Genomic DNA, 25,440 nt, shown 5'->3' on the forward strand with positions numbered 1-25,440 from the left:
CTACCGTTCAAAAGTTTGGGGTCACATTGAAATGTCCTTATTTTTGAAGGAAAAGCACTGTACTTTTCAATGAAGATAACTTTAAACTAGTCTTAACTTTAAAGAAATACACTCTATACATTGCTAATGTGGTAAATGACTATTCTAGCTGCAAATGTCTGGTTTTTGGTGCAATATCTACATAGGTGTATAGAGGCCCATTTCCAGCAACTACCACTCCAGTGTTCTAATGGTACAATGTGTTTGCTCATTGGCTCAGAAGGCTTATTGATGATTAGAAAACCCTTGTGCAATCATGTTCACACATCTGAAAACAGTTTAGCTCGTTACAGAAGCTACAAAACTGACCTTCCTTTGAGCAGATTGAGTTTCTGGAGCATCACATTTGTGGGGTCATTTAAACGCTCAAAATGGCCAGAAAAAGAGAACTTTCATCTGAAACTCGACAGTCTATTCTTGTTCTTAGAAATAAAGGCTATTCCACAAAATTGTTTGGGTGACCCCAAACTTTTGAACGGTAGTGTATATATACAGCCCGGCCCCCGGGCAAATTTTTTTAACCCAATGCGGCCCCCGAGTCAAAAAGTTTGGGGACCCCTGCTCTACATCAACTTTACTTTTTATTATTATTTAGGTTTTTTTATGTTATTTTATGCCCTTGTCAAAGAAAACGTGTTTTTTTGTTTGGCAAACACACAAAATATGCAATATTTTCCCCAATAAACATATTTCAAAGTGGAATATTTGATATTAAGTAATTGGAGCCTTGACTACGTCAATAATTTATAACAACATTGATTTGATTCATTAGTAATTTTGAGCAATGACAAAAATAATACACTAAAGGTATTGGGGATCCAAAAGGGTACCACTCATAAAGTGTTAAGAATAAGTCATATCATTTTTTTTCCTTTACTTTCAAAGCTTGAAACTTTACATCAACTTTAGCTCTATCGCTTAATTCTAAGTTGTTTGGTTTTTTTTTGTCATGTTGTTTTACGCCCTTTTTGTCATGAGTTTGCCAAGTGTAAAAATGAGCCAAAATTTTTGAATGAAAGAAACTGCTGTTCTAAATGTGTCCACTAGATGTCGCAATAGCAATTTTTTGTATCTTTGTAGATTACGCTATGTACACAAATAAAATAAAACACATGTTGAGGAAAATGAGCAAACTGACATTCTGTAATTTGATTTTAATATTACTTTTCCATTTTGATCGATTGAAAATGAACACCAGTGAGTGGACTGATGAACATTATCACATAATTTATTCAGAAAGTATAAATAACAACAAATAAAGATAGAATACTATTAACCGCAAAATATAAATGTAAAAAAAAAACAACAACATTATGATTTGTACATTTTCTGTGCTTGTTCAATTTTGAAACAAAGAAAACAATCCCAAGTTGTCTTTATTTTTAAGTTATCATGCCGTGATTTTACCAGTCCCGGCCCACTTGGGAGTAGATTTTTCTCCATGCCCCCACCCATCTAAAATGACTTTGACACCCCTGGGCTACAGGTTCTAGAAGGCCTCTGAGGGTGTGAGGTTCTCCTTTGTTCCTACCAGAAGACGTGCTAGATCCTCCTTGTCAGGTGAGATGAGGCCGGCGCTGCCCAGCGAGTCGTTCAGCTGCTCATCCTCCACGTTCTGCACAAGCACACAAACGCACCTCACATTTTAAACGCGTCTGCTTCACCGTGTCGCCCTGTGTGGGCAGCCTCTTCTTCCGCAGACTCGCTGAGCACAACCGGGTCACCGGGGGCCCAGGTGAGCCGGGTATGCGTGACAGAAGAGCCGCGTCGCATGCACAACAAAGCAAAGGTGCATGCACTTAATAAAAAAAATAAATAAATTTAAAAAAAAGACGCCCTGCGATCGAACACGTACACACACACGCACACGCAGGGCTGCACAAGAAGCGCGACACAATCCGCCACGCAGCGGCACGAATACTCACAATCGCGTCGTTTTCTGCTGCCTGCACCGCCATCTTGATGCTGTCCTGTCCTGGAGGAGGGAGGGAGGAGAGGGGAGGGGCGGGAGGGGAGTGGAGCGCTGCCCCGCCGGGCCGGCTTGGGACCTCCGCGTCGTGGCAATGCCTGCTCGCAGGAGGGCATCCCCACGCAGTGGTGGCCGTTTATCTGCTGACGTATGCTTATACATAATTACACACTCTTAACCCCCGTCTGTTACATGGGGGCTAATCACACGGCAGTTTACTTACCACGCTGGTGTATTGTGTGTGTGTGTGCACTTTTTTTTTTACGTGGATTTATTTGCACACTTTAATCGAGTCCACGTTTTTTTAAAGCTATCTCGCAGCAGAAATCCGGATTTACTGTATAAATATTCCGTTGCTCCATTGAACGCCCCACCTCGGTGATTGACAGCTTCGCCCCGCCCCCTTTTTTCCAGTTCTATTTTTAGACGACGCGCTGGACCCACGCCGCCTCCCAGTGGATACTCGATGCCAATACAACAATACTCGGTGTAATATGATATTCAACATGCGTGATATACAGTTCTTTCCAATTGCTACTTATAAAACTGTCTGCTTATGGTTTTAAACTCTAAGCGATTAACTGGATGAAAAGCTACCTAGTCAACAGACAGCAATGTGTCATGTTCAATGGAACCCTTTCAAATATTAAAACATTATATTGTGGTATTCCCCAGGGAAGTTGCCTGGGACCTTTATTATACTCAATATTTGTAAATGATATGTCATGTATTTTAAAGAATGGTTGCTGTGCAATTTACGCAGATGACACAACAATATATGCTTATGCTGATAATTGCACAGACCTGAGCAGTATACTACAAGACAAGGTTATGCAGATTTCTAAATGGGTTACAGAAAATAAGATGAAACTTAATATTTCCAAAACAAAATGTCTTGTTATTTGCTCAAAACATGCTCATAGAAAAGAACGCATATTGAATGTTTCTTTGAACGGAGTTCATATTGAACAAGTTAAAGAAGCCAGGTTGCTGGGAGTTACAATAGATGAAAGACTATCTTGGGCCACTCACATTAATAACATAGTAAATAAAATGAGCAGAAGCATCTCAATCATAAGAAGAAGTGCCTATTTTTTAACTAACACAACTACGAAACAAGTTATACAATCCCTTGTATTGTCACATATTGACTACTGCCCAGCAATTTGGTCCAATGCATCTAAACAAGAACTCAATAAAATCCAGCTTACCCAAAACAGAGCTGCCAGACTAGCTCTCCATTGCTCATTTAGGACCGGCGTTGAGATCATGCATACTGAATTGTCATGGATGAGAGTTGGTGAAAGACTAGCGTGTAGTTTGATTCTATTTTTAAAAACAATCTATACATACCATAAACCTTCATATCTGTATTCTCAGCTGTTGCTTGCTAGTGAAAGTCACAACTATGGTACCAGGTTAGCCCTAAGAGGTGCTTTCACCCGTCTTAAACCCAAAAGTGATGTTTTGAAAAAGACTGTAATGTATAGGGCAATCATTGTTTGGAATCGACTTCCACAATATTTGGTATCAATCACCAGCAGAGTGGGTTTTAAGAATAGACTAAGAGGAGAAGTATTGCGGAAAGAGATTATTCTAGATTGTACCTAATGTCATGACTGTTTTTATTGACTATTTTATTGATTATGGGACAAGCAGTAGAAAATGGTGGAGGGAACTTTTTTCGTCACTTATTGTTTATCTTTGGTACACTAATGTATATATTTTAGGCCATTGGTTCTTTGTTTTATTTATTTTTTTGCAAAAATATATATATATCTATTTTTATATTGCTCTTTTTATCTTTGTTATTAACAATATTATGTAAACTCGAAGTTATTATTATTTGTTTGGTTCTTTGTTGTTGCTATTTTTGTATTACAACATTTTATTATTTGATCGTGTTGTACTGCATTTTAATCTTTTGTTTTGTGATTGTGTGATGTTTTTGCCTGGACCCCAGGAAGAATAGTCTCCACTGCGGTGTAGACTAATGGGGATCCTTAATAAACTAAACTAAACTAAACTTACACACAATTATGTTTAATTTTCACACCGTTAAACTACTTCCTTAACGTAAATGACCGCCATAACCACAACACCAGGGGGAGCTCCACTAACCACGTTTGATTGATTGATTGATAGAGATATATATATACATATATATATATTTTTTTTTTAGAAATGTTTGCTTTATTTTGATGAATGGGAATATATTTTGCAAATAAACTAGGAATCAAGAAAATTGAATGTGGTGTTTGGAAAAGTGTGTATATCTTTTTTTAAAAAAAAAAAAGGACACAGTTAGTAAAATTGTGTGTATATGGAAATAACTGTAAAAGCACACTCATATTGTTTCGCGGTGGGATTTCACGTAAGTAATAAATCATATAAAAACTCACTATATCGTTGAAAACAAGTGATGTTTAAGAGAAGCATCGTTCTACTGTGTCTTGTTTGATGCCGTGTGTGGACTGAGGTTTCAGCGGGAAAGCGAGTCTGTTTTCGGGTTACGTCAACAATCCAGCGACGATGACGTGTGAAAACAGCGACGCAGTTAGCCGGTTTTACTCATAGACATCTTATAAGTAGACACAGCTGCTGGGACGCGAGAAATTCGGCCGCCATCTTGAAGTGGTGATGAGGAGCCGGCGAGCAGCCTAAACTGACAAGTCGACAGGTAGAAAACAAAGATGCCGGGCTGGTGTTCAGCGTTTTCCTGCTCAAATGAGCGGACTGTTGAAAATAGGAATCGGGGGATTACTTTTCACAAGTAAGATTTAACATTAACGTACTATTGGTTGTATTTTGTGAAAGGAATATTACCACAGACTTGAGAAGGAGCAAAGATCTTCAATAGTACTGAAATCGTAGCCGCTAACAAACAAGAGTATGACCATAATAGAATTGCTTGTCAATGAAATTAATTACATTTAAAAATGTCATACTTGAATAACATAAAGTTGAAATAAATGATGAAGATAAAGATTGTAAGACAGAATTTGGTTTTATTCTGAATCCAGTGTAACAGATTGGTGGTTTTAGCTGATATAAAGCCTTCCAGGTGTTTACACATGTTTATGTTTAAGTATTTGCCAGACGCTTCTATCCAAAACGACATACATAAAAAATACATATAAAACAATCACTGTAAACATTATCATTTAAGGGAAGAATGTAATACAAAATATCAATACAAAGTGTCAAGACAGAATAAACTCTCTGTTGCTGCAGCAGCAGAGTACAGTCTATAGGTCCCTAAGATATATAGATATCTAATGTATTCATACATTGTTTATGTAGAATATACGCATGTTTATACAACCTAATCATATTGTTTCTTGAATTTAAAAATGGCTGACCGTTTTTTGCCCCTTCTCTGGGATTATATTCCCAGTTTTGATCTCGGACATCTGGTCACTTATAGCATAAGAATATTCTATTACTGTTAAGCAAACTGTGAATAATAAAACACGCCAAAACATGTGTCCTTTATCATAGCTACACGTATGACAAAAAAACGTGTTGAAATTAGTGGTATTCAGTGAGGTAAGATGAATTAAATGCGCTGACAGTTCATTGCTCCTGCCAAATGAATTGCACTGAGTGGAGCGGATCACCACTCCAAGATGGTGGCCCCGCGTCTCGTCAGCGGCTGTAGGCAGTAGCGGTCGATGCTGTGTCTACTTATAAGATGTCTATGGTTTTACTTCCGGTTTTGAATTATGGGCTGTTTTGTTTTGTTGGGAAAAATAAATGTTCTGTTTCATGTCAACTCATTACCAGTCAAACTGTCTGATTTTCACCAACAGACCCTACTTTACTGGAAATTGTTGTTTAAACACAATTTCTCTCCACACAACACGCCTATATGGAATAACCGTTATATTCTAGTGAATAAAAAATCCATATATATAGAAGAATGCAACTCTGTAGGTATTTTAGGCTGTCAGACATGTTATGGACAGTTTGTTTACATATGAAAAGTATCAATGTTGTTGTTCAAAGAATCTGTTCCAAAAGATCACCAAAGCAATACCTTTACCCTTAAAATCTATGGTGACTCAGGATGTTCTGTATTCTGTCTGAGAAACCTTTATATTAAAGATGTTCATTTCTGTGATGAAAAATGTACCAACAAATATATGAGGGCAGTTTTAGTGAGAGAATATTTTTCCGGGCACAGTTCATAGTCAATATATCCTGAAGGAATTTGCAAAAGTTGAGCTAAGGAAAATAAGGACAAGATATATAACATACCCAATTCTTCCCAAAATTTAAGAAATACAATTTAAAATCATTAATGGAATATACCCTTCAAAGGATTTTTTGAAACTTAAATTTAACATGGAGGTTGATGGCTGTTATATATGTGGAGCTGTAGAGGATGTCAATCATCTGTTTGTGGAATGTGAGAGTGTACATGTGTTTTGGGAGGAGATCAGAGAAACGAGGGTGTGGAGATGTCCCCATTCTCTATAGAAGAGATCATAAGAGAACATAAAATTGATTGTCAACATTGTTTTTGTCAGGTTCAAACACTGATGACATCTATTAAACAAGACAAGAAGCAAGGAATCAAACAGAGACAGAACTAAATTTGGCTCAGTGAGGAGAAACACGTACATCTGTACCCTTGTACAGTGTCACTACGCTCCTGACGAAAGATTGTACGCCTCCTCTTTTATTTGGACTTCCCCTGATTACATGGCAACAGCTGTTTCTAAGGTACGGGGGTCGTAAACAGCCTTCGCCTTTGATTAAAACAGTTCAAAGAAAAGGTCGTAAAACAGTTCAAAGAAGAGGTCGCCTTGAGGGAGGTCAGGCCCTGCTTCCTCTTCGCTTTGTAGATCTCGGGTCAAGACAATATCTTTTTGTTGATTACAATACATGAAAGAAACAGAACACCTTCATGTTGCTTTCCATCCTACACAGTGGAGTTTTACCAGCCTTCTTCTTGGTAGGATCAAAGACAGCTTTTGTCTTCTCGCCGGGAACTCATTGAAACACAAGTTTTGTGATAACTTAAGATACAATTATTCTGATATTTTGCTCCAGGCAAAAATGTTTCTACATAAATGTTGATTTATGAAAGTAAAACCTACATTTTCTAATTGGCTTAATGGGTTACGATTATCAATCAAGTCTTGGAGGATGATTAAGAGTACATAAGCCCTTAAATTGATATCCTTGTTAAAAACTTTTAAAGTGATGTAGGTAGCCCTTTTTGTCTTTTTTTTTCTCCATATTTTCTAGTATTATTACTCCATCTGTATTTGCTTTTGTTTTCTTTCCTTGATGTTGAAAGTGCCTTGGCTTTTGTGTGAATTATAAATGTATGTTTGTTGTTCAATAAAAAAATATATATAGTAAAAAAAACAAGGGCTGTTTTGTAACGGTTTTTTTAGGCTTCTGAGAGGGGATGTGAGCTGTGTAAAAGAGGAAGGGCAGAATGGAAGGGTTCACTCGCCATTTTATGAGAAAATGAAACAAAGTCTGTAGAACTGTTGAAGTTAGGTAGCTAGTTAAAGTCTGGCCACGTTTCATATTAATATATTAATATATTGCTATACTTGAATGTGTTTTGGTCATTTCCCTCCAATTAAAGGAAATTGAAAAACAACGACTGGTTAATTTTAATTTAATTTTAAAATTAAAAAAAGGAACATTTAAAAACAAAACATTCTTCTTTTGGTATGACAGAGCAATGACAGCACCTACAAACGGTTTGATTTTCATTTTATATTTAATTTAATAGAAATGTAACTCTTACATAAACAAAAACGGGAAAACAGACCAAAGGAGATGTTTTTTCTCACATTCTGACACCGGAAGTTTTGATTTTCAAAGTAAAAGTGGGGATAATTACTACGGTACCCATGGGCGTGTGAGCGTACCTTTGGTTAAAATGTCTTTGAAGCACTACACAGAACGGTATATATATATATATATATATATATATATATATATATATATATATATGTATGTATGTATGTATGTATGTATGTATGTATGTATGTATGTATGTATGTATGTATGTATATATATATATATATATATATATATATATATATATATATATATATATATATATATATATATATATATATATATATATATATATATATATATATATATATATATATATATATATACACTACCGTTCAAAAGTTTGGGGTCACCCAAACAATTTTGTGGAATAGCCTTCATTTCTAAGAACAAGAATAAACTGTCGAGTTTCAGATGAAAGTTCTCTTTTTCTGGCCATTTTGAGCGTTTAATTGACCCCACAAATGTGATGCTCCAGAAACTCAATCTGCTCAAAGGAAGGTCAGTTTTGTAGCTTCTGTAATGAGCTAAACTGTTTTCAGATGTGTGAACGTGATTGCACAAGGGTTTTCTAATCATCAATTAGCCTTCTGAGCCAATGAGCAAACACATTGTACCATTAGAACACTGGAGTGATAGTTTCTGGAAATGGGCCTCTATACACCTATGTAGATATTGCACCAAAAACCAGACATTTGCAGCTAGAATAGTCATTTACCACATTAGCAATGTATAGAGTGTATTTCTTTAAAGTTAAGACTAGTTTAAAGTTATCTTCATTGAAAAGTACAGTGCTTTTCCTTCAAAAATAAGGACATTTCAATGTGAACCCAAACTTTTGAACGGTAGTATATATATATATATATATATATATATATATATATATATATATATATATATATATATATATACTGTATGTAGTTATATAATATGTATGTTACTTTGCATGCTTTCGGCCCCCGGCCAATTTTTTTTTAGCCCAGTGCGGCCCCCCAGTCAAAAAGTTTGGACACCCCGCTTTAATGGAAACAAATAGCGCACTCAAAATAAACATAGCAGAACTACACGATTTGACAGTAAAATGTGTTTGACACTTATCTTCAAGCTGTCCAAAATAAAACCAACATTTCCTTCCTCTAAAGCAGGGGTGTCAAACTCGTTTTCATTTAGGGCCACATTGCAGTTACGGCTGCTCTCAGAGGCAGTGAATGTATATGAATTTGAATGTATAATCGCCCCATTATGTTATCATGCAACTCCGTATGGATTTGATCATTCCATCCATCCATCCATTTTTTACCGCTTATCCCTTTCGGGGTCGCAGGGGGTGGTGGAGCCTATCTAGGCTGCATTTGGGCGGAACGCGGGGTACACCATGGGCAAATCAGCGTCACCACCTAACATTGAATAAACGTCGTCAAAAAGCATGTTGTTTGTGTTGTAGAATATTGTTTGGGAAATGACCAAATTTCAATGGTCAAATCAACGTCAGAATCTGACATTGATTAAACATTGTCAAAAAGAATGTTGATCCAACGTTAGGTTGGAGTTGCTTAACGTCAGGACCTAATTCAACAAGTTCTCAATGTTGTTTCAATGTCTTGTGTTTCAATGTCGGATCAGTATTATCGACCCGAGCCTGAATTTTACTCGGTATCAGAATGGAAATAAAATCAGTGATATCGCACAACACTATCTCAAACTATGTATATTACTTAAGGTTAAAAAAAATACAGCCCCCCCCAACTCCCATCTTGTCCAAAACTCACCAAACTTGTTCTAAAACGTTTGTTCTGTTTGTTATTGAATTTGCAGTATCAATGCGCACATCACTGTGGGTGTGGATAGTGATAAAACGTTAATGTGTGACCCCAGGGAACATGCTTTATCAGTATCATGCAACATCATGCTTCAAACCCCGTTTCGAAAAGCTGCGCACTACAAAACGTGGTCATTGTAGCCGTTAATCCTGACTTCATTTTTTTTTTTCATAAAAAACCCCAAAAATAATCAGCACAAATTGTTTTATTGATTTTTTGTTTTGTGGGTCTTATATATTGTGCTCCTGAGTTAATGTCGGTCCAAACATTTTTATAGTTTAAATAAGGATACAAGTTACTGAGAATTTTTTTTTTTTAATAAACCTATTTTTTGTTGTAAGTTTGTAGCATTTTTTTTTTTTTTTACAAAATAAAAAAATATCAAAATGTCTCTTGCATACTTGTTTGTATGAATTTGTATTAAAATTCCTGCTTTTTACTCATTACTTTACGTCTTTTTTTTTTACTGTTGTTGTTTTTTTGCCCCCTGACAACATGTTGTGGGCCTCCAAAACTTTGGACACCTTTGCACTAAAGTACCAAAAATATCAATATTGTAACTTGAGAATCGATACAAGCGCATAAAGATCTGGTATCTGCGGTATCGATGTTTCAGTATCGATCCACGCATCACTCGTTACCCAGCAGGCACAAGACGTTGATGCAACGTTGATTATACTGTACATACATGTCCATTAAAACTGACTTAGAAACAATGTTGCAAAATAGGTGTAAATTGAGACAACGTTGATGTCTAACGTTGGATCCACGTTGTTGGTTGGGAAAATGTCCAAAATGTAATGGTCAAATCAACGTCACAACCTGACATTGACTAAACGTCGTCAAAAAGCTGTTGTTTCAAAATTGTGTTTGTGTTGTAGAATATTGGTTGGGAAATGACCAAAAATCAATGGTCAAATCAACGTCGTAACCATACATTGATTAAATATTGTCAAAAAGAACGTTGATCCAACGTTAAGTTTGAGTTGCTTAACATCAGGGCCTATTTCTACAAGTTCTTAATGTTGTTTCAATGTCTTGTGCCTGCTGAGACAAAGTTTCAGATCAATATTCCTGAATTTTACTGGGTATCAGATTGGAAAGAAAATCAGTGGTATCGCACAACACTATCTGGAAAAAAAAGACAGACCCTCAGCCCCAAATTTCAATACTCACCTGACATTAAATAAACGTCGTCAAAAAGCATGTTGTTTCAACATTGTTTTGTGTTGTTGAATACTGGTTGGGAAATGACCAAATTTCAATAGTCAAATTAATGTTGGAACCAAACATTGATTAAACGTCGTCAAAAAGCATGTTGTTTCAACATTGTATTTGTGTTATAGAATATTGGTTGGGAAATGACCAAATTTCAATAGTCAAATTAACGTCAGAACCCGACATTGATTAAACGTTGTCAAAAGGCATGTTGTTTAAAAGTTGTATTTGTGTTGTGGAATATTGATTGGGAAATGACCAAATTTCAATGGTCAAATCAACGTCAGAACCTGACATTGATTAAACGTCGTCAAAAAGCATGTTGTTTCAACGTTGTGTTTGTGTTGTACAATATTGATTGGGAAATGACCAAATTTTAATGGTCAAATCAACGTCACAACCTGACATTGATTAAACGTCGTCAAAAAGCATGTTGTTTGTGTTGTAGAATATTGGTTGGGAAATGACCAAATTTCAATGGTCAAATCAACATCAGAACACAACATTGATTAAACGTTGTCAAAAAGCATGTTGTTTGTGTTGTAGTATATTGGTTGGGAAATGACCAAATTTAAATGGTCAAATCAACGTCAGAACCTGACATTGATTAAACGTCGTCAAAAAGCATGTTATTTCAACGTTGTATGTGTGTTGTAGAATATTATTGGTTGGGAAATGACCAAATTTCAATGGTCAAATCAATGTCAGGTTCTGACATTGATTAAACGTCGTCAAAAAGCATGTTGTGTCAACGTTGTAAATGTGTTACAGAATATTGGTTGGGAAATGACCAAATTTCAATGGTCAAATCGACGTCAGAACACAACATCGATTAAACGTCATCAAAAAGCATGTTGTTTGTGTTGTAGAATATTGGTGGGGAAATGACCAAATTTCAATGGTCAAATCAACGTCAGAAACTAACATTGATTAAACGTCATCAAAAAGCATGTTGATTCTTCGTTGTGTTTGTGTTGTAGAATATTGGTTGGGAAATGACCAAATTTCAACGGTCAAATCAACGTCAGAACCTGACATTGATTAAACGTTGTCAAAAAGCATGTTGTTTCAACGTTGTATTTGTGTTACAGAATATTGGTTGGGAAATGACCAAATTTCAATGGTCAAATCAACGTCAGAACACAACATTGATTAAACGTCGTCAAAAAGCATGTTGTTTGTGTTGTAGAATATTGGTGGGGAAATGACCAAATTTCAATGGTCAAATCAACGTCAGAAACTAACATCGATTAAACGTCATCAAAAAGCATGTTGTTTCTTCGTTGTGTTTGTGTTGTAGGATATTTGTTGGGGAAATGACCACATTTCAATGGTCAAATCAACGTCAGAACACAACATTGAATAAACGTTGTCAAAAAGCATGTTGTTTCAACGTTGTATTTGTGTTGTAGAATATTGGTGGGAAAATGACCAAACGTCAATGGTCAAATCAACGTCAGGACACAACATTGATTAAAACTTCGTCGAAAAGCATGTTGTTTCAACTTTGTATTTGTGTTGTAAAATATTGGTTGGGAAAGGACCACATTTCAATGGTCAAATCCACGTCAGAATCTGACATTGATTAAACGTCGTCAAAAAGTTTGTTGCTTCAACGTATTTGTGTTGTAGAATATTTGTTGGGAAATGACCCAAATTCAATGGTCAAATCAACGTCAGAACACAACATTGATTAAACGTCGTCAAAAAGCATGTTGTTTGTGTTGTAGAATATTGGTGGGGAAATTACCAAATTTCAATGGTCAAATCAACGTCAGAAACTAACATTGATTAAACGTCATCAAAAAGCATGTTGATTCTTCGTTGTGTTTGTGTTGTAGAATATTGGTTGGGAAATGACCAAATTTCAACGGTCAAATCAACGTCAGAACCTGACATTGATTAAACGTCGTCAAAAAGCATGTTGTGTCAACGTTGTAATTGTGTTACAGAATATTGGTTGGGAAATGACCAAATTTCAATGGTCAAATCGACGTCGGAACACAACATCGATTAAACGTCATCAAAAAGCATGTTGTTTGTGTTGTAAAATATTGGTGGGGAAATGACCAAATTTCAATGGTCAAATCAACTTCAGAAACTAACATTGATTAAACGTCATCAAAAAGCATGTTGATTCTTCGTTGTGTTTGTGTTGTAGAATATTGGTTGGGAAATGACCAAATTTCAACGGTCAAATCAACGTCAGAACCTGACATTGATTAAACGTTGTCAAAAAGCATGTTGTTTCAACGTTGTAATTGTGTTACAGAATATTGGTTGGGAAATGACCAAATTTCAATTGTCAAATCAACGTCAGAACACAACATTGATTAAACGTCGTCAAAAAGCATGTTGTTTGTGTTGTAGAATATTGGTGGGGAAATGACCAAATTTCAATGGTCAAATCAACGTCAGAAACTAACATCGATTAAACGTCATCAAAAAGCATGTTGTTTCTTCGTTGTGTTTGTGTTGTAGGATATTTGTTGGGAAATGACCACATTTCAATGGTCAAATCAACGTCAGAACACAACATTGAATAAACGTTGTCAAAAAGCATGTTGTTTCAACGTTGTATTTGTGTTGTAGAATATTGGTGGGAAAATGACCAAACGTCAATGGTCAAATCAACGTCAGGACACAACATTGATTAAAACTTCGTCGAAAAGCATGTTGTTTCAACTTTGTATTTGTGTTGTAAAATATTGGTTGGGAAAGGACCACATTTCAATGGTCAAATCCACGTCAGAATCTGACATTGATTAAACGTCGTCAAAAAGTTTGTTGCTTCAACGTATTTGTGTTGTAGAATATTTGTTGGGAAATGACCAAAATTCAATGGTCAAATCAACGTCAGAACACAACATTGATTAAACGTCGTCAAAAAGCATGTTGTTTTTGTTGTACAATATTGGTTGGGAAATGACCAAATTTCAATGGTCAAATCAATGTCAGAACCTGACATTGATTAAACGTCGTCAAAAAGCATGTTGTGTCAACGTTGTAATTGTGTTACAGAATATTGGTTGGGAAATGACCAAATTTCAATGGTCAAATCGACGTCGGAACACAACATCGATTAAACGTCATCAAAAAGCATGTTGTTTGTGTTGTAGAATATTGGTGGGGAAATGACCAAATTTCAATGGTCAAATCAACGTCAGAAACTAACATTGATTAAACGCCATCAAAAAGCATGTTGATTCTTCGTTGTGTTTGTGTTGTAGAATATTGGTTGGGAAATGACCAAATTTCAACGGTCAAATCAACGTCAGAACCTGACATTGATTAAACGTTGTCAAAAAGCATGTTGTTTCAACGTTGTAATTGTGTTACAGAATATTGGTTGGGAAATGACCAAATTTCAATGGTCAAATCAACGTCAGAACACAACATTGATTAAACGTCGTCAAAAAGCATGTTGTTTGTGTTGTAGAATATTGGTGGGGAAATGACCAAATTTCAATGGTCAAATCAACGTCAGAAACTAATATCGATTAAACGTCATCAAAAAGCATGTTGTTTCTTCGTTGTGTTTGTGTTGTAGGATATTTGTTGGGAAATGACCACATTTCAATGGTCAAATCAACGTCAGAACACAACATTGAATAAACGTTGTCAAAAAGCATGTTGTTTCAACGTTGTATTTGTGTTGTAGAATATTGGTGGGAAAATGACCAAACGTCAATGGTCAAATCAACGTCAGGACACAACATTGATTAAAACTTCGTCGAAAACCATATAGTTTCAACTTTGTATTTGTGTTGTAGAATATTGGTTGGGAAAGGACCACATTTCAATGGTCAAATCCACGTCAGAATCTGACATTCATTAAACGTCGTCAAAAAGTTTGTTGCTTCAACGTATTTGTGTTGTAGAATATTTGTTGGGAAATGACCAAAATTCAATGGTCAAATCAACGTCAGAACACAACATTGATTAAACGTCGTCAAAAAGCATGTTGTTTTTGTTGTACAATATTGGTTGGGAAATGACCAAACGTCAATGGTCAAGTCAACGTCAAAACCCAACATTGATTAAACGTCGTCGAAAAGCATGTTGTTTCAACGTTGTATTTGTGTTACAGAATATTAGTTGGGAAATGACCAAACGTCAATGGTCAAATCAACGTCAGAACACAACATTGATTAAACGTAGTCGAAAAGCATGTTGTTTCAACGTTGTGTGCTGTAGAATATTGGTTAGGAAATGACCAAAATTCAATGGTCAAATCAACGTCGGAACCCAACATTGTTCAAACGTCGTCGAAAAGCATGCTGTTTCAACGTTATATTTGAGTTGCAAGACCTAATCAAACAAGTTCTCAGCCTTGTTTCAATGTCTTATGCCTGCTGGGTAGAGATCAACTTTGAAAACAAAACATGAAGGTTCTACTTTCTTAGGAGAGCAGCAGTACTGACAGAGATGAATGTGTCCTCTCAAAATAATACATGCTTTCTTTATAAACATGCTGTGTAAACATTCCACTGCCAAATAAGCGGAAGTTCTTCCTGATCAAAAAGTATAATTAAAATATAACATTAAAAAAATAAAATGTATATATTAGAAAATTACTTTTATTAGTTACTCATTGCGTAATATTATTTGTAAAATTGTTTTTTTTCTTTTATATGTATATATATATACATATATATGTATATAAGAAACAAAACATCATCTTCTTTATAACATGTCTGTTTTTTTTTGTTTTTTTTTAAAATCTCATCATGACGTCACAAAGTACCAAACAAACTGCGGTCGTCTGATCAAACATTGACGATTACTTGTGCGACCGGAGTTGCATTTAAAAAAGAGCAACATGTATATATGTATATATATGTATATAATATAAATATTATGTCTATGCGCGCCCCCGCGACGTGAACGCCCCCCGCCCCCCCCGTTCTGTTACAGCTGGTGTCGGCGAGGAAAGCATCCTCCTATAGTCCTCCTCATCATCAGCCATGGTCGTGCAGGTTGCCAGCTCGGATGATGTGGAAGTCGAAGTCACCGAGATGGACGAGCGGGTAAGGCTCCTTCCTTAAAAAAAATGATGGCGAGGACCTGGGCGCACTAGCACACGGAAGCGAGAGTGCGTGCGCGCGTCTCGGTCGGCGCGCGCGCCCGCGGTTATTTTGTCGCGGTGTTCCTCTTTCGAAGCCGCGATGGCGGCGCGCAGATGGGAAAATGGCTCGCACTTATTTCCAGAATGTGGGCCACCTGTTGGAAACCGCGCGTTACTCCCGCCTCATTTCGGGGCCGAACCGGTTCTGCCGCTTTACACGGAGGCTTTTAAGCGGAGCCGCGCGGGTAAACATGCTGCAGTGTGACTGACTCTTCATCTTCCGTGTCTTCCATCTTCTCACCACGGGTGAGTTTTTGGCCTCTTTCATGTCTCCTATCGCCACTCCGTCGAGTCCAAAACGTCATTTTTTTTCTTTTTGCAGACGTAGTTTGAGGCGTCAGGGTCAGAATTCCCCCCACATTATGCAACATTAAACATTAAACTAAACAGGGGAGAGATGGAGGATTAAAGGAGAGTTGGAAAGAAATAATTAAAGGATGAGATTGTTCGTTCGTTTTTTTTTTTTGTGTCGACTCAGCAAGTTCCCAGCAGGCACAAGACATTGAAACAACGTTGACAACTTGTTGAATTAGGTCCTGACATTGAACAACTCAAACATAACGTTGAAACAACATGCTTTTTGATGACGTTTAATCAATGTCAGGTTGTGACGTTGATTTAAACATTGAAATTTGGTCATTTCCCCAACCAATATTCTACAACACAAATACAACGTTGAAACAACGTATTTTTTGATGAAGTTTATTCAATGTCGGGTTCTGACGTTGATTTGACCATTGAAATTTGGTCATTTCCCCAACCAATATTCTACAACACAAATAGAACATTGAAACAACATGCTTTTTGACGACGTTCAATCAATGTCGGGTTTTGACGGTGATTTGACCATTGAAATTTGGTCATTTCCCAACGCAAATACAACATTGAAACATGCTTTTTGACAACGTTTAATCAATGTTGTGTTCTGACGTTGTTTTGACCATTGAAATTTGGTCATTTCCCAACCAATATTCTACAACACAAATACAACGTTGAAACAACATGCTTTTTGACGACGTTTATTAAATGTTATGTTGTGACGTTGATTTTACCGTTGAAATTTGGTCATTTCCCCAACCAATATTCTACAACACAAATACAACGTTGAAACAACGTATTTTTTGATGAAGTTTATTCAATGTCGGGTTCTGACGTTGATTTGACCATTGAAATTTGGTCATTTCCCCAACCAATATTCTACAACACAAATAGAACGTTGAAACAACATGCTTTTTGACGACGTTCAATCAATGTCGGGTTCTGACGGTGATTTGACCATTGAAATTTGGTCATTTCCCAACGCAAATACAACATTGAAACATGCTTTTTGACAACGTTTAATCAATGTTGTGTTCTGACGTTGATTTGACCATTGAAATTTGGTCATTTCCCAACCAATATTCTACAACACAAATACAACGTTGAAACAACATGCTTTTTGACGACGTTTATTAAATGTTATGTTGTGACGTTGATTTGACCGTTGAAATTTGGTCATTTCCCCAACCAATATTCTACAACACAAATACAACGTTGAAACAACGTATTTTTTGATGAGGTTTATTCAATGTCGGGTTCTGACGTTGATTTGACCATTGAAATTTGGTCATTTCCCCAACCAATATTCTACAACACAAATAGAACATTGAAACAACATGCTTTTTGACGACGTTAAATCAATGTCGGGTTCTGACGGTGATTTGACCATTGAAATTTGGTCATTTCCCAACGCAAATACAACATTGAAACATGCTTTTTGACAACGTTTAATCAATGTTGTGTTCTGACGTTGATTTGACCATTGAAATTTGGTCATTTCCCAACCAATATTCTACAACACAAATACAACGTTGAAACAACATGCTTTTTGACGACGTTTATTAAATGTTATGTTGTGACGTTGATTTGACCGTTGAAATTTGGTCATTTCCCCAACCAATATTCTACAACACAAATACAACGTTGAAACAACGTATTTTTTGATGAAGTTTATTCAATGTCGGGTTCTGACGTTGATTTGACCATTGAAATTTGGTCATTTCCCCAACCAATATTCTACAACACAAATAGAACGTTGAAACAACATGCTTTTTGACGACGTTCAATCAATGTCGGGTTCTGACGGTGATTTGACCATTGAAATTTGGTCATTTCCCAACGCAAATACAACATTGAAACATGCTTTTTGACAACGTTTAATCAATGTTGTGTTCTGACGTTGATTTGACCATTGAAATTTGGTCATTTCCCAACCAATATTCTACAACACAAACACAACGTTGAAACAACATGCTTTTTGACGACGTTTATTAAATGTTATGTTGTGACGTTGATTTGACCGTTGAAATTTGGTCATTTCCCCAACCAATATTCTACAACACAAATACAATGTTGAAACAACATGATTTTTGTCCATGTTTATTTAATCAATGTTGTGTTCTGACGTTGATTTGACCATTAAAATTGGGTCATTTCTTAACCAACATGAAACAACATGCTTTTTGACAACATTTATTCAATGCAAGGTTGATTACACCATTGAATTTTGGTCATTTCCAACGTTGCACGTCAATTTGTCTCAATTTACAAATACAGCTATTTTGCAACGTTGTTTAGAAGTCAGTTTTGAAGGACATGTGTGTTTAATTCACGTTGAATCAATGTCTTGTGCCTGCTGGGTTGTTGCCAGGGCTGACAAACCGCAAGATGAAGCTTTTGGAATGTTGCCGTGTAAGATGTTGTTGTTGTTCTTCATCGGGGTTAAAGCGTGATGATTTCTTGGACAAAACTAGTCATAATAATCTGGATTACTTGGCACGAATGACACTTTAGTGCTGGGTTGTCCAAACTTGATCCACCAAAACAATAATATAATACACACGTGCATCGCAACGACTGAGAATATTTACAAAACGTCCTTGATTTTAGGTGTTCAATTCAGACTAAGGGCAATTAAGGCTGGGTGAAAACTGTATCATATAATTGTTTTGTTTTGGTCGATATCGATAATTATTCATGTTTTTTGTATTAGGGCTGTGAATATGGAAGTATTATTGTTGCAAAATTATTTGCAAATTTGTATCGCAATCTGTGCGCGTATAATCCAATTTCTGTGAGCGTGTACTAATTTTTGTGTCTCTATATACCAATCAAAGTGTGTGTATTCAAATCTACGTACATGGGTTTTAGATCCGCGTACGTGTGTTTTAGATCTTTAAATGTAAACATTTGTATTTCAAATGTAATCTTCCTCAGCTATCAAGGCAGAAAGGAAATGTCAACACAAGCCTGGAAAACAAACAATGTAAACAAAAAATCACATTGAACAGTTAATAATAACATCTTAAAATGAAGGTGCAAAAATAAGGAATATGTAAGAAATTATTAATAAAGTGTAAGAAAATAGTGCAAAGTGTGAAAATGTAAAGAGAAACCTGAGAAAAACAGTCAGGTTCAAACACTGATGACATTTATTAAACAAGACAAGAAGCAAAGAATCAAACAGAGACAGAATTCAATTTGGCTCAGTGAGGAGAAACGTGTACAACTGTACAGTGTCATTACGCTCTGGCGAAAGATTGTACGCCTCCTCTTTTATTTGGACTTTCCCTGATTACATGACAACAGCTGTTTCTAAGGGACGGGGGTCGTAAACAGCCATTACCTTTGATTACAACAGTTAAAAAAAAAGGTCGGTCGAGTCAGGTCCTGCTTCCTCTTCGCTTTGTAGTTCTCAGGTCAGACAATATATTTCTGTTGATTACAATACATGAAAGAAACAGAACACCTTCATGGGGACGGCGTGGCGAAGTTGATAGAGTGGCTGTGCCAGCAATCGGAGTGTTGCTGGTTACTGGGGTTCAATTCCCACTTTCTACCTTCCTAGTCACGTCCGTTGTGTCCTTGGGCAAGACACTTCACCCTTTGCCTCTGATGGCTGCTGGTTAGCGCCTTGCATGGCAGCTCCCGCCATCAGTGTGTGAATGTGTGTGTGAATGGGTAAATGTGGAAATACTGTCAAAGCGCTTTGAGTACCTTGAAGGTAGAAAAGCGCTATACAAGTATAACCCATTTATCATTTATTTATTTATGTTGCTTCCCATCCTACACAGTGGAGTTTTACAAGCCTTTTGCTTGGTCGGATCAAAGACAGCTTTTGTCTGCTTGCCGGGAACTCATTGTGATAACTTAGATACAATTATTGTGACAAAAACTATTTTCTGTCCACAAATATCAGATGTATTGTTCGTAGTGACTCCAAAATGTACTTTCTAAAAGTTAAAAAGTTCCGTCAGCGACGCACAAAATGCTTTAGGAGTTTTTCACACGCACCACAAAAAAACTGCATCATCCTGGTAAAAAAAAAAAAAAAACGTAAAAAGGAGCAAGATCTTGATGTGGAATTCTGTCGTGAGACAGGTTAGTTTTACCCTACTGATGATGTCTTGTTGCAATAGTAATCTTTTTTTTTTACGGCTGTGCTCTAAAGGGTGAGCACGGCTAAGGTGGTGGGGGAGGAGCGCCTTGCATCATTTACAGACCACATTGGTCTGACTACAGTCCCCTTTGAAAAAAAATCCCAAAACATTTTATCGAACACATTTTTAATTATATCGATTATGTGTCTATCGTGATATACTGTATATTCATATCGTTTTACCGCCCATCCCTAGAGTTGTGCTTTGACAAGGACTTAACGATATACGACATGTATCACGATGCAATATGGCGATATGAAAACAACATGGCGTCTCTTTCCGTTGTCTTTCATATCCCCTCGCTTGGATATTTTCTCCAGAGTACAGGGTGGGAGGGAAACGGGTTTCTCCATTCTTCTTTACGTCTGGCATGTATGGTACAATTGACAATAAAGAATATTTGCAAGTTCGGTTAAAGCAGAGGTGTCAAAAGTCGTTTTCACTGAGGGCCACATCGCAGTTTGGCCCCAGAGGGCCGCTTCTAACAGTGAATATGATTATTATACAATTTTTAATGCATTTTATTAGTAGATTTGTAAAAAAGTCTTAAAAAAGTATGGTAAGTTGCAATAATTTCACCTCAAAATGTAGTGTATATTACTGTAAATGGAAAAACAGTACTGCTGTTTTTATGGTAAAAAAAAAAAAAAAAGGCAGCTTAGTTGCCGTAATTTTACTGTACAATTTACATTTGTTTTTTTACTGTAAATAAAAAGAACTGCAATTTTACAGTAAAATTTTGACACCTGAGCTGCCTGCACTGCAAAAACTCAGTGTTCAAAAACAAGAAAAACAATTACAAAAATTAGGGGTATTTTATTTGAACTAAACAAAATTATCTGCCAATAGAACAACAAAATTTGGCTTGTCACGACTTTCCAAAACAAGTAAAATTAGCTAACCTCAATGAACCCAAAAATACCTTAAAATAAGTATATTCTCACTAATAAATGAGTACGTATTTTCTATTGTTTCATTGAAAATGAAACAGCAAAGTCCATTTGGCTGTCATCTGTTTTAATTATGAGACACAATTGTGTCAAAGTCATGATTTTTTTTTTCATGCTTGATATAAGAAATTATCACTTTAAAAAAATAGTTTTATACTTGTGAGTGTTGATGACACAGCTTTGCAACAGTTGATATTCTAGTTTCAAGCATGTTTTACTCAATATAGGTCATAAAATCTCAGCTACAAGCTGTAAAATCTTTCTGAGATAATTTAGGACCAAAACCCTTAAAACAAGTAAAACACTCTAACATAAAATCTGCTTCGTGAGAAGAATTATCTTATCAGATAGAAAATAAGCAAATATCACCCTTATTTGAGTTATTTAATCTTTCTTAGATTTCAGTTTTTGCAGTGTGTTTGTTTTTTGTTGTTGTTTTTTTTTACCGCAAATCAACAACTGTAGATTTTTCGGTGTATTACTGTAAATGCCAAAACGGCACCGCAGTTTATTACAGTAGAAAAAGCACTGTTTTTTTATTTAGAGAAAAATGCTGTAAAAACCACAGTAAATTTCACAATTTTCCTATGAAATCTATTTCTACTTTTACATTGCACAATTTGATGGATAACTCGCTTTAAAATCATTATTATTAGTATTTATTTCTATTTAAAAAATGGTTTGAATGTTTGATAATATACACTATATTGCTAAAAGTTTTTGGCCACCCATCCAAATGATGAGAATCAGGTGTCCTAATCACTTGGCCCGGCCCCAGGTGTATAAAATCAAGCATGTAGGCATGGAGACTGTTTCTACAAACATTTGTGAAAATATGGGCCGCTTTCAGGAGTTTAGTGATTTCCAGCGTGGAACTGTCATAGGATGCCACCTGTGCAACAAATCCAGTAAATAAATGTCCTTGCTCCTAAATAGTCAACTGCCGGCTTTATTATAAGAAAATGGAAGAGTTTGGGAACAACAGCAACACAAAGTGGTAGGCCACGTAAACTGGCAGACAGTGGATGCTGAAGCGCATAGTGCAAAGACTTTCTGCACAGTCAGTTGCTACAGAGTTCCAAACTTCATGTGACCTTCCAATTAGCCCACGTACAGTATGCAGAGAGCTTCATGGAATGGGTTTTCATGGCCAGACAGCTGCATCTAAGTCATACATCACCAAGTCCAATGCAGAACGTTGGATGCAGTGGTGTAAAGCACGTTGTCACTGGACTCTAGAGCAGTGGAGACGTGTTCTCTGGAGTGATGAATCACACTTTTCCATCTGGCAATCTGATGGACCAGTCTGGGTTTGGAGGTTGCCAGGAGAACGGTACATTTCAGACTGCATTGTGCCGAGTGTGAAATTTGGTGGAGGAGGAATTATGGTGTGGGTTTGTTTTTCAGGAGTTGGGCTTGGCCCCTTAGTTCCAGTGAAAAAAACTTTGAATTCTCCAGGATACCAAAACATTTTGGACAATTCAATGCTCCCAACCTTGTGGGAACAGTTTGGAGCGGGCCCCTTCTGCCAACATGACTGTGCACCAGTGCAAAAAGCAAGGTACATAAAGACATGGATGACAGAGTCTGGTGTGGATGAATTTGACTGGCCTGCACAGAGTCCTGACCTGAACCCGATAGAACACCTTTGGGATGAATTAGAACGGAGACTGAGAGCCAGGTCTTCTCGACCAACATCAGTGTGTGACCTCACCAATGCGCTTTTGGAAGAATGGTGGACAATTCCTACAAACACACTACGCAACCTAGTGGACAGCCTTCCCAGAAGAGTTGAAGCTGTAATAGCGGCAAAAAGTGGACCCACATCATATTGAACCCTATGGGTTAGGAATGGGATGGCACTTAAATTCATATGTGAGTCAAGGCAGGAGGCCAAATACTTTTGGCAATATAGTGTATTTTTGCCTAATTAGACAATATTTAAGTTAACATCATTTGCGATTACATGGAGTACATATATTTTTACATTCAGTAAGAAAAGTTACAGTACTTTATTGATACATTTTATTTCCAGGCTTTCGAGGGCCAAATAAAATGAAGTGGTGGGCCACATCTGGCCCCCTGGCCTTGAGTTTGACACCTGTGGGTTAAAGTATTGCAGATTGATTCAGAAAAAAGTCTGGTAGAGTAAGAGGGAATCATTGTGGAAATTGTTCGATTTAATGTATTAGTACAAAAATGGTGTACTGTGCCTTTAAGAAAATTTTTTTTTTTTTGGTGAGCTTCTATTAAAGAACTTTTTCGCACAGTTGGAGTCCTACTGGTGATGAAAAATGCACATTGACAATCCGCTAATTACCAGGAGTGCTCCATGTTGTTGTGTTCCTAAGATTTTGTCGATGTTTTGCAGATACAAGGCAGCATGAAGGGCGATTTGGAGGCCTCCCCGCCCCCCTTACCGGAAGCGCCGGCTATCCTCTGCCGGGACGTGTGTCGTTCATTTGGCAAACTGAAGGTCCTCGACAACCTCAACCTGACCGTACCTCAAGGACACATGTAAGACCCCTCGACACTTAATACCAGCTTGTTGGGATTTTAGGACATTTCTTTGAACATATTATTTAAAAAAGGCGTCACCGATTTCTTAGAAGTAAAAAAATACAACATAGTGAAACTACTATAATACATTTGTCATTATACAAACAAATCAGCATTTTTTTTAGATAAAGAAGTATTGAATTTTTGGAAGTAAACATATTACAATGTAGTTTAAATATTATATTACATTTGTCATTTTACCAAAAAAGTTCAATATGTTATTGAATATTGGCATACTTTGTTTATATTACAGCTAATGTAAGATGTTGAAATATAGTTGTATCATTTTACAAAAAAAAGTCAATAATGTCATTGAAATTTTAGAAGTAAGAATACTACAACACGGTTAAAATATTATCACAATATTTTTACAAGGTTAAGAATGTTTGTCGGATAAAAGCCTTTTAATATTTTAGAAGTACAAATATTAAAACATAGATAAAATATTACCGGAATACAGGTGTAATTTTACAAAAAAGGTAAAATATGTTATTTTTAGAAGTAAAACATTACAACATAGTTTAAATATTATCATAATAAAGTTATAATTTTGCCAAAAAAAGGTTCAAATGTGTGTAGAATGAAAGCCTGATTGTATTTTATAAGTAACAATATTGCAAAGTAGTTCAAATATTACCAGAGTACATGTGTAATTTTACAAAAAAGGTCAAATAGGTAATTTTTAGAAGTAATAATATTGTAAATGATAAATGATAAATGGGTTATACTTGTATAGCGCTTTTCTACCTTCAAGGTACTCAAAGCGCTTTGACACTATTTCCACAATCACCCATTCACACACACATTCACACACTGATGGCGGGAGCTGCCATGCAAGGCGCTAACCAGCAGCCATCAGAGGCAAAGGGTGAAGTGTCTTGCCCAAGGACACAACGGATGTGACTAGGAAGGTAGAAGGTGGGAATTGAACCCCAGTAACCAGCAACACTCCGATTGCTGGCACAGCCACTCTATCAACTTCGCCACGCCGTCCCTTTGTAATTGTCATTGAAATTTTTGAAGTAGGAATATTACAACATGGTTAAAATATTGTCACGGTAAAGTTGTAATTTTACCAAAAAAGGTTAAGAATGTTTGTCGAATAAAAGCCTGGTCATATTTTAGAAGTACAAATATTAAAACATAGATACAATATTACCAGAATACAGATGTAATTTTACAATAAAGATCAAATATGTTATTTTAAGAAATAAAACATTACAACATAGTTAAAATATTATTATAGTAAAGTTGTATTTTTCCCCAAATGTTTTTAGAAGTAAAACATTACAACATAGTTACAGTATTATCATAATAAAGTTATAATTTTGCCAAAAAAGGTTAACATGTGTGTAGAATAAAAGCCTGATTGTATTTTAGAAGTAAAAATATTGCAAAATAGTTAAAATATTACCAGAATACAGGTGTAATTTTACAAAAAAGGTCAAAT

The 25,440-nt window shown here is 36.2% G+C and overlaps 2 protein-coding genes across 3 annotated transcripts in view; one reads left to right on the plus strand and one right to left on the minus strand.

Moving 5' to 3' along the window:
- Positions 1-4,457, minus strand: part of LOC133657769 (galectin-related protein B-like) — a 39,821-nt gene extending 35,364 nt beyond the window's left edge. The window contains exons 1-3 of the mRNA XM_062059484.1: positions 4,411-4,457; positions 1,965-2,151; positions 1,571-1,654 (exon numbers count right to left, since the gene is read on the minus strand). Of these exons, the coding sequence (XP_061915468.1) occupies positions 1,571-1,654; positions 1,965-1,997 (117 nt within the window). The 5' untranslated portion in view covers positions 1,998-2,151; positions 4,411-4,457. The remainder of the gene's footprint in view (positions 1-1,570; positions 1,655-1,964; positions 2,152-4,410) is intronic.
- An 11,338-nt stretch (positions 4,458-15,795) lies between these two features.
- abch1 (ATP-binding cassette, sub-family H, member 1) overlaps positions 15,796-25,440 on the plus strand; it is a 58,659-nt gene continuing 49,014 nt past the window's right edge. The window contains exons 1-2 of one of the 2 annotated variants that reach the window (XM_062057851.1): positions 15,796-15,905; positions 23,803-23,948. In XM_062057851.1, coding sequence (XP_061913835.1) covers positions 15,843-15,905; positions 23,803-23,948 — 209 coding nt within the window. In that variant the 5' untranslated portion in view covers positions 15,796-15,842. Of the gene's footprint in view, positions 15,906-16,013; positions 16,250-23,802; positions 23,949-25,440 lie in introns of those variants that run through there. The other variant, XM_062057852.1, reaches the window with a different exon arrangement.

The sequence above is a fragment of the Entelurus aequoreus genome, linkage group LG09 (assembly GCF_033978785.1).
Source record: "Entelurus aequoreus isolate RoL-2023_Sb linkage group LG09, RoL_Eaeq_v1.1, whole genome shotgun sequence".
NCBI classification, from domain to species: domain Eukaryota; kingdom Metazoa; phylum Chordata; class Actinopteri; order Syngnathiformes; family Syngnathidae; genus Entelurus; species Entelurus aequoreus.